Source organism: Oryzias melastigma, linkage group LG15 (genome assembly GCF_002922805.2).
Source record: "Oryzias melastigma strain HK-1 linkage group LG15, ASM292280v2, whole genome shotgun sequence".
Classification (NCBI taxonomy): domain Eukaryota; kingdom Metazoa; phylum Chordata; class Actinopteri; order Beloniformes; family Adrianichthyidae; genus Oryzias; species Oryzias melastigma.
Window position 1 is genome coordinate 1,224,452 of NC_050526.1, and position 10,110 is coordinate 1,234,561.

Sequence of the window (10,110 nt, forward strand, 5' to 3'; positions counted from 1 at the left end):
ACCCGCTAACTTCCTTTTGTTGTCACACTAGACAACAACAAGAGAACAAACAAATGACAAAACTTGAAACTAATATAAAGGTTATCATATGCGAATGTTCCCTTAAGGCCGGGTCTCAATTTAGACCCCAAGACGATATTTTGCGGGCCCCGCTTTAATATGACAGTTTAATTTTGGTGCAGTGTTTCGTAAATATGGCACTTTTACAGAGCTGTGTGCAGAGCGAACAAACCAACCAATCACGGTAGGGTATATAACTCTTGGGGGCGTAACATTGACCGGGCTTGAAGAAGGGAAACTTTTAGGGGCAGGAAGACTGACACCCCCCTCCCTAGACCACATTAATGAGTTTGTTTTTTTTTTAGAAAGTGTCTTTTCACATGTAATTTTCTCAACACGTGGAGCCAGTGCTGTATGGGGCTCCATTTGTGCCAAAAATGTGTTTTTTGCCCACTTCTATGTCCACTGAACAAGTTTACTGAAGATTTGTTCATGTCTATGTCCTGCTAAGCAGCATCTTCTTCATGTCCGCGCTTCTTTGATGATAGCATTGTATTTGCTTTAGGATGTTTTAGCTTTTTTTATGGTTAAAATTTTCCATTTTCATTCGTCGTTGGATCTAGTCGTCAGAAAAGTCCGTAGATAGCGTTGTTAGCTCCAGTCGTTTCACAGCACACACAGAAGATATTGATTAGTTGTATAAAGACATGAACAAATGTTCAATGGACTTGTTCAGTAGACATTCAATGGACCAAAGACAGAGAGTGGACGCAAACACATTTTGGCACAAACTGAACTCCATACAGCCCAGCCCCTGTCTTCAGTGGCCCTCGGGTAAATTGAGTTTAAGACTTACGGTCATAACTGCTCAAACGCTAAAACTGCTTAATGTTCTACTTCTATTAATCATTTCCAAAACACACTTTGTAATCTAGTCACATCAATAAAAGGATTTCCTTTTCCAAATTTATTTCAGAGAAAGAAACAACGAAGTTCAAACATTTTAAAATACAGAATTTGACAGGAGTTTGTCCCTCATTTAGATCACTTTTTGGTGATCTAACCAATAGTCAAAGGGGAATGCTATCCTGACATTTGTTGAAATGTTGTGTAAATAGATGTTTCAAACACAGTTCCCAGAGTAAAACGAATCTGCCACAAAGAGTTCAAAGAAAACATCGACATTCCTGAGATGTTTCCTCATGTTTGCATGAAATCACTTCACTTAACATCAGATCACAGATCTTCAGAGTTTCACTGCATCTCAGAGACAGAATTGGCTTTCTTCTTCCCTTTGCAATCCCACTCACATTTACTGTTGTAATAATTGTATAAGTAAACATTAAATCTGTGAGTTCTTCTCTTTTATAGCGTTTTTACTTCCTTAATAATAATAAATAAAAAAAATCAAGTACTACCACCTTGCTTATTTAATGGTTTCAGTTAAAAAATTGACCAAATTTCAATGTTCATGTTTCATTTTTCATCATAAATGTCTTTCTTTTGCAAAATTAAACTCTCTTTTTAATGTTCTAGATTCCTTACCTCATTAAAATAGAATTTTGCTCAGATGAAATGTCATTTTTTTGGTTTAGCCAATGATTTAGATATATATAGATATATTTAAGATTATGATTCAGGTAATATATTTATTATGATGCTTTTTGCAACAACATAACAAGCACACAGCTACAAAGCCTTGAAGTCAATAGTACTTTAATAGAGGCAATAACAAGCCCTCCATTATTAAGAGAGGAATACAACCCCCTCATTTTCTTCACTTCCCTATTTATGGCCCTCTGCCCCCCCACACAGAGGAGGTCACAGACAGACGGCAGCAGATCTCAGATCTGCATCAGCAGAGATTCTGTGCATGCTCCTGCAGTCACAACAAACACCACCCACTCACTGCATGACTCCAGAAAACAGTCATGAGAGACGGCTGCCACGACAAAGACATCCTTGAAGCTTTTCTGGTTCTTTGTCAACTTTTGACAACAAAATGAAGTAAACAATGCTTTGGTGGAGTCAGCTGACTGGGACGCTTTGGTCTCGGTCGGACAGGCTGTGATTTTGGAGTTTCTTTTATTTTTTCACACACTTGCTTTGATACAATCCTGACTTCTACAGTCCTGGAAAAACACGTTTGCAGCTTCACAGACAGTAAAGAAATAGTGAAATATTATCCCTTCAAGCATTTAGATTTTTTGAATGAGATTTTACAGGAACTACAAGAGGTTGAAGGATTCCAAAGTTCTTTTGATGTTCATTTTAAGAATGTCACATGATTCTCTGAAGGCTGGGACGGAGAGTTTGCTTCTCACTGAACAGAGAACAACATCAAAACAGAAAGTAAACCATTTACAAAGTTGGAATGTCAATGTTAATTTTTGCTGACGGATGTTTTTAATCATTATATCAGTCATTGATTCTCAAAACTTTAACATAATGGACACTATACGCACACAGTTGTGTGACGCATTTCTGGATTAAAATCAGTGGTGTAGAAAAAAATTATTTTTAGAAGCATCCATTTTGATCCAATTCTGAATCTTTTTATGAATTTTAAATTATTGAAAAATGTATATGATTTAAATTGAAAGTAACAAGTACAACTTAAAGTGAAGCGTTTTCCCCTCTGACATCTTTGAAGAGCGCACAAACACGGCTGATCTTCCAGATCTCGTCATCCAACCGGCCCTGACTTCACTTAAAGTGACCGTTTGGAAACATTTGCCTTTCATAGTGTCGATTGGAGAAAAGTCCTGCAGTGTGTAAGTTATATCACAGCAAAATTAAATATGTAGGGATGCAACAAATTTGTGAAATCACAATCTGCTTCTAGCTAGACTTTACTTAAAAGTGCACTTTGGTGGAGAAAAGTAAGTCATGTTGTTCTGATGCAGGTCTGCAACCTGTGGCTCCAGAGCGGCAACAACCAGAAATGATTGAGAGGTGAAGTACCAAATTCAGAAGTACCCCATTGGGTTCTATTAAACCAGTTTTTATAGAATAGATTTATTTTTTTCTCATTTTTTTTCCTTTAGTCAAATTGATTTTCCACTCTCTTCCTGATTGGTTGATAGTAACCACTTACACTCTGTACAATTAGAGAAAATGTCAGTGGTTTTCTAGTCTGTTTTTACATAATTGTATGTAAATGCTATTTTCTTTTGTTTTGTTTTTTTTAAATAACTGCAGCTCTACCTGTGGCTGTGGCACTTACAGTTCCTGCCGTAGGCGTCTGATTTTGGCCTTGGCGTCGGCCAGCTCCACAGAAAGGTGCTGTCGGCTTTCCGTTCTTCGGATGCTCGGCGAGTCTCCGGGAGACTGGGATGTACAAGAGGCCAGCGGGGAAAGCTGCACACAGTCCCTCTCCTGGGTTAACTCCACAATAGTCTGGATGGAAGCAGACAAAAATAAAGTTTTTTGAAGTTTTGCAGAGATGAAACAACAGTTAAATGTTTGATGCTCACTGTGGTGCAAAAACAGGACTCAAATAAACGTAACAGTAAAGAGAAGCTCTACAAACCACGACCAGCATCCACAAACGCAGGGATAAAAGGTACACAGAAACCCACACACTGCTTATTCCAATCTGGTGCCCTCGACAGGAAATAGGATTTTAATTGAGAGCGGCTGTGGAGCTCAGTGATAATCTGGAGGCTATTAGAATCCTCCGCATACACACATCATGTCACCGCACACAATCACACAAAACTAATTCTACTTTTATCAGTAATGAGGATCTTCACCTCATGGGTTTGAAATTCCTTAAATGACGCATATAGTCGAAGTTTAGCACACGCACAAACACAAACCCCTCCATCCATGACAGTAACAGTTTCAACCCTTCCTTCCTGTAGCAGCTCTTTTGTGGTCAAAGGAAAAAAAATCCACATAACTTTACCAGAACTGCCTTTGATTTTCATCAAATGCACAAAAGTAAAAAAAAGAAAAGTTAACTTAAAAGAAGAAAAAAAAGTCCCATGAAGTCATTTCTGTACCTCCAGCTGTGTGTCCCTTTCATCCACCAGCCGTTTCAGCTGGAAAGCCAAGTTTCTAGAGAGGTTGTCCAAATCTTCAGCAGGAACTTCCCCGTTTTCCAACCACTGCAGGTCCATCACATTCTCCTGGTTGTGAGTCACCTAAAAAGGTCAATGTGATTAAATCTTTAATCAAATTCTGACAACAGTTAACCAAATCATTGATAAAGAGAGAGAGAAAAGGAGCACCTCTTGGATGTGGGATGCTATGGCAGCTTTGGTCTCAAAATCCAGAGTCTGGATCCGCTCAATGTACTCTTCCTTCTTCTCACACTGTTGGCAGAAGACAAATGTATCTTTAAATACGATTGACTAAATTGATGAAAGAATTCTAGGATGAAAGCACAATGAGAGGGTTTCCAGGAAGCAGGAAGATAATCACATCTTTGAATGAAAGCTAATCTATAGATCAGGTGAAAACTTCTCAGAAAATGAGATTCCATCAGAACAGGAAATCCAGTTGGGATGTCGACCATCGTTTACTGTGTGAGGATCAATGCAGACGGGTAGGTGTCTGTTGGCTTAATGTAGAACAAATAGAAATTGGAATTAACTGCCAGTTAACGGTTCTGTACCAAAACTACCTTCATTTTCTACACTGTAAACTTGTACAGTTATGGTTGAAGGGGCTTATATCATGCAAAAATCAACTTTTTTGAGCTTTTAATTGTATTATAATGTAAATTATTCTATGTAAAACTACCCCAACAAACCACATTCACTCATTCCTCTAAAATCCTGCTCTCTGAGCACCAGCCCCTCCCAAATCCCAGAGAACGTGGTATGAACGTGGAGGAACAGCCCCTTCCAGGAAGAATCTGTGCTGCTAGCCCCGCCCCCAGGCTAAAACAACCCCACTTTCTCCATGGAGCTATCGTTGATCGGCAAAATGCTTTTGTTTTAGCATCGGCTCTAAGAAGAAGTGGTTTCTCTAGAATAGATATCCTAATCCAGGCCTCGAGGGCCGGTGTCCTACATGTTATCCAGCTAACCTGCCATTGAAGCTCCTTACTGCAAAAGACACCTGATCCAGGTAATCAATAACAGATAAGGCAGAGTTTCTGGAAAACCAGCAGGAAGCCGGCCCTAGAGGGCTGGGTTTAGACGCCCCAGCTCTAGTACCTGATCTGGAGAGACAACAACGACCCGCTGCTGAGACGGGTTCTAGGTTGATGTCATGAAATGGGCGGCACCCACAAGGAGCGAAAGGTGGAGCCTCACAGATCAAAGCGTCTTAGGAAAAGGAGTTTGTAAAAATAACTCGTTTAATTAAAAAAAAAAAAAATCGCTCTTTATTGTACCAAAGGTAATATATTATCGTTTCTATGGATATAATTTACTCAAAAAAATGTTTGATATAGGCCCTCTGAGGCCAAAACAAACACAAATCTTCATAAAAATAGAGGCTGGACTAAATAAAGCATTACTTCAGAATAATTCGTTTTAAAAACTACCAAAGTATTTTGCTCAGTTTGTACATTTAGTCAATTATAAGTCCTGTTTATTCACAAAAATAATACGAGTACAAGCGTTTTTAAGAGGGCAGTCAGATGTCAAGATGACCTAAACAATAATGTATAGCGAAGCAAATAAAACATACAAAAGTGAGATCTTACCTGTACAGCACAGCCAAGAAGCAGCAGCAGAAGTTTTCCCATCTCCTCCAGACCTTGTTCTAAACAAAAAAAGAAGTAAAGAAGTAATCTATTTTAGAGTAACAAAAACTACTTTAGTATTAAACCAGAACTAAATTAGAAAATATAGAAAAGATCTGCTGTTTTGAATAAAAAAGCATTTATCATCTGTAGATGTTTTTATTTATTTGACTTTTATAATACAAGTTTACTGCAGTGTGTAATAATCCTATTTTTCTTTTATCTATGAAACAGGATAGATTTTTCCTAAAACTTTAACTCCTCCCAAAGGTAATCTAGAAAAGTGGAAACAAAGCAGATCAATACATTCATGGATAATGGGTAAAGTGCCAGCTTTTCTCACCCAGACAAGATCATAGATTACATCCGATGTGTTTTTTTGTTAACAACACATTCTGGGTTCTTGAAATGTTGTGTCAGATTTCTTCTAGTTGTTATTTGAAGTGTTGTGGGCGGACAAAGTGAGGTTTTAGGTTTCTTTTGATGTTGTGACATCTCGCCATGAAACCCATTAGACAGCTGTTTGGTCTGCATGACAGACTGGAGCTCATCTGGGGGAGTTGAGAATGAACACCAGCAAGACAGGTGGTGTGTGTGTGCACATGTGTGGGTGTGTGTGTCTGTGCACGTGTGAGTGTCAGACTATGAAGTGTGGCGTATGCACTCCTCGTGTGTGTGTGTGCGTTCGATCTGGATTCTCTCTAAATCCGGGTGCGAGAACGGTAACCATGGTAACAATCGGGCCCAGGGGTTACCAGGTGGGAACACAGGTCAGCTCTAATGAATTAATAACAGCCTTTTGTGTAAGTGTAGGTGGCTCGTTCACCTCAGGTCAGAAAGGGACGCACAAAAAGCAACAGTAAATCAAAAATGTCATGCTCTTTATCTGGTTATTTTGTTCTTGAAATCCTGTTGTGTTTTACTTTATCTTGTGGACAATATTATAAGCCATAATTGTGTTTTTTTCCCCACAATTCCATGCATCTTCCCCCTTATTTTAACAACTAAATGAACTTCTATTATTTCAGTTTCTGCCAACAAGGCAAAAAGATAAAACACATCATTAATCACTAGTAGCACCTCTGTTCATATCTTTCCATTGAATGAAACTCACATTAAAATGAGCAGATTTAGGTCTGGTGACAGTCAGGGCTTAAAAACACTCCATTAAAGCCACATGAACCTACTCTACTCAGAATGGAAATTTAGCTGAGCAAATCCAGTGCTGGAGATAAGGAAGCTCACAGGACGCATAAATTATAGCGTAAAAACGGAAAAGGAAAATGTAAGGAGAGACGAGGATGAAAAAACAGACAAAAGAGGAAAAGCAGTGAAAGAAGAAAAGCATTTTGAATCAGCGTGAGGCAGAAGCTAGATTTAGACCACCTAAAAACTTGACTTTACATGTATAATTTCCTTCAACTTCCTTCCTTTAACATCATCACTAACAGTTTCTTTTTTTTTTAAACCACACCAACAACTATAGGTTTCCGTTTTCACACCATTTCCTCCTATTTTATCCTGTTTGCAGGGAACAAGGTCAGTAGGACAGAACAACTGTTTGAACTGCAATCTCATTGTTACCAGATAACAAGAAAATGCAGCTTTTTCCTTTAAAACACCATCAACAATTACAGAAATCGCCTTGATTCAAATGAAATCTGTCATACAACAAAAATGATGACACACACTCATAAACCAAAAACAAAGATTTGAATATTTTATAGACGACTGTAGTTTATAATCTAGCAGATAAGATCCTGATTGGTGGCTCCTATTAGCAATTAAATATGAATATCACATATTTTTGATCACATGAAAAGACTTCAACCTACTAAGTGTAATTCAGTGAAGTTGTGTATTTTTGATGTATTTTTTCCACATTTAAAATCATATCGAGCACGTTGAGGAACATCATGACAGCTGACGGTGGGGAGAACTGAACAGAGAAACTCCCCGTTTGTGCGTTCTGACATGTGCACACAAACACGGTGACTAAACACCACTTGCATCCACAGGAGGCGGGGCTTCTGTCCATCTCACTGTGCGTGTTTAAGCACAGCAGACTGGGCTAGCTTAGAGCCCGGGGGGTGGGGGGTATTACAGTGCATACCCACTGTGCACGGCTGTGAAGACGCCCTCCCCCCATTCGCCAACTGAACACACGCGTGCACTTACAAGCACGGTGCCCCCCTTCTTCCCGATGGGAGCATAATAAAAGCCACATGTCCGATGACTCTCAGCTGGCAGCTTCTGAGCCACACTCTTCCTGACTGCTGGTCTGACAGGCTGGCTGGCTGGCTGATTCTCTAACAAGCTGGAGGGTAAAGGGCAAAGGAGTCCTAGAGTCTAATGCTTTCTGGCCAAACACCTGCCTGGAGTAGCTGTGGAATTACTGGTTCAGTTATTTATTTTTAGTCAAATAAAATAAATTAAGTAAAAGCACTATTCTTCTATGAAAAGGAGGTGTGTCTGTTGGTCCGGATCGAGTCCTGAACCTTGCGTTTGGTCTTTATTCAGACTGCCGTCAAGCGAATGTTTCTGTTTGAACCACAGACTGTAAACAAAAGCACATGACTAAAGATCTCTTCACTCATTGGACAAAAATTACAAGGGCGGGGCAAAGCAATGAGGGACATAATATTGGAAGTCCTATGCTTTGCAATCCTTGTCGGGATAGTTCACTTATTCAAATTCTATATTTCGCTCAGTCCAATTGGAAACAAACCAAGAACACCTCAAAAAATGGGTTCAAGAGCAGTTCCTGGTCCCGGACCAGGGTCCGAAAAATTTATTCTGGAGTATCTGGTTCAAATTAAGTGAACCAAATGTGTAAAGTCTGAAAACACCCAAAGCCAAATTTCCACTGAGTGGTACGGTCCAGTTAATTCTGGCAACCGTTTCCACTCCGTTAACCCTCGCTTCCACGGCACATGCGCGGTATAGACAGCTAGCGCGTCGTAGTCCGAAGACTAGAAAAGCAAAAACAATGGAAGTTATCCAGCTGCTCGTCTTTTTATCGTTTTACTTCTGGTATATCGTGTATAACAGGAATTTGATGTCGTCTGAAAGAAGATTGTGGGTACAAATGCTTACAAACGTTGGAAACGTTAGCCTAAATGAGTGCTATATTGCACCTTCTGATGCCGTCATCACTTCCTACCAATCAATGGGTGGTTACACAGGCTCCGCCCCAACTGTTTGGTTCCACTTTTTAATGGAATTACAACCAATCTAGTCCCCGAGAGGTCCGGTTCAGTACTGTTTAATGGTCAGTTTTACAATGGAAACGCTCAGAATACTGTGGCTTACGAGGCTTAAAATACCAGAGTCATAAAAAACAGCTGAAGATGATGATGAGTACACACAATTGTGAACACACTCATGAATTATCATTTTGTCTACCCATCAGATGACAACCAAAAGTGCTGAAAGGATGACAAAGAGTGCCATTGGTTCAGGGAAGGGCTGACATCCATCAACAACATGTGTGACTCTGTTCACTTTTAGGAGTTGATGATTGGATGTGTACAGAATATTCCCTCCAGAGTGGACACCCTGAAGCGCGTTTTCATCACACGGCTCCCCCTTTAAACCAACAACGCTTTTATTAACAGCAGCTCAGTTGTGCTTTTCAGTAACCACCTGCTGCCAGTTCTGTTCTCTTCTGTGGCTACATCCAGGAATATCAAGTAGCATCTGGGGCTACTCGGGTCAAGCTGTTCAGAAGTGTTTTAATGACACTTTAACTCTTCATACTGCACCATGCTGCTCAGACGGATCGGATAGCACGCTCGGGTTCAGCGGGTCACTTTTTGTGATACATTTTCACACCCTTCCTTCTTGCTTAGTGTAAATGACATACAGTTTGAAGGAGTCGAAATTTTAAATATTTTTTTTATCAAAACTATAACTACCGGCTATGGCTTTCAATAAAACTCTCAACAAATAAAAGAGAAAATATTTAATTTCTAAGTTTTCTAAGTTATAGTGACCAAGAAAACTTAAAAGCATACACCAAGCGTTTGCGTTTTAAGCGTTGGTTTGGAGGGCTAAATGGAAACGTCTACAGCTCTGTTCAGTGAGAACTTCTGCAGGATTGTGGTTGTAACATTTCCAACAGCCACTCACCAGAGAGAGGGTTTCGCCCCAGCACCAGCACGTTTGGCAAAGGCATCATCACCAGCTGCTGGAGGCTCTCCTGCCACACAAACAGATGACATCAGTTAGAAAAGAGAACCCATAAATATTTCAAACCAAGAAAAAAACGAATCATCAACATTTACTTAAGCATGAACCGACCCAAATAAAGCATTTCATTCAACAGGAGTACTAGATTTTATTGGTAGATTAAAAGAAACATACAGTTAAAAACAAAACACAAAGTAATTTACTCACCATATCTTTTC

At 39.6% G+C, this 10,110-nt stretch overlaps 1 protein-coding gene across 9 annotated transcripts in view; it reads right to left on the bottom strand.

Annotated features, from left to right (window-relative positions):
* ccdc88ab (coiled-coil domain containing 88Ab) overlaps window positions 1-10,110 on the bottom strand; it is a 62,937-nt gene that overhangs the window by 32,266 nt on the left and 20,561 nt on the right. For all 9 annotated transcript variants that reach the window (XM_024297393.2, XM_036215527.1, XM_024297394.2 and 6 more), the window contains 5 exons: window positions 9,833-9,902; window positions 5,663-5,721; window positions 4,236-4,319; window positions 4,008-4,148; window positions 3,227-3,399 (listed from right to left, as the gene is read on the bottom strand). In XM_024297393.2, the coding sequence (XP_024153161.1) occupies window positions 3,227-3,399; window positions 4,008-4,148; window positions 4,236-4,319; window positions 5,663-5,721; window positions 9,833-9,902 (527 nt within the window). The remainder of the gene's footprint in view (window positions 1-3,226; window positions 3,400-4,007; window positions 4,149-4,235; window positions 4,320-5,662; window positions 5,722-9,832; window positions 9,903-10,110) is intronic.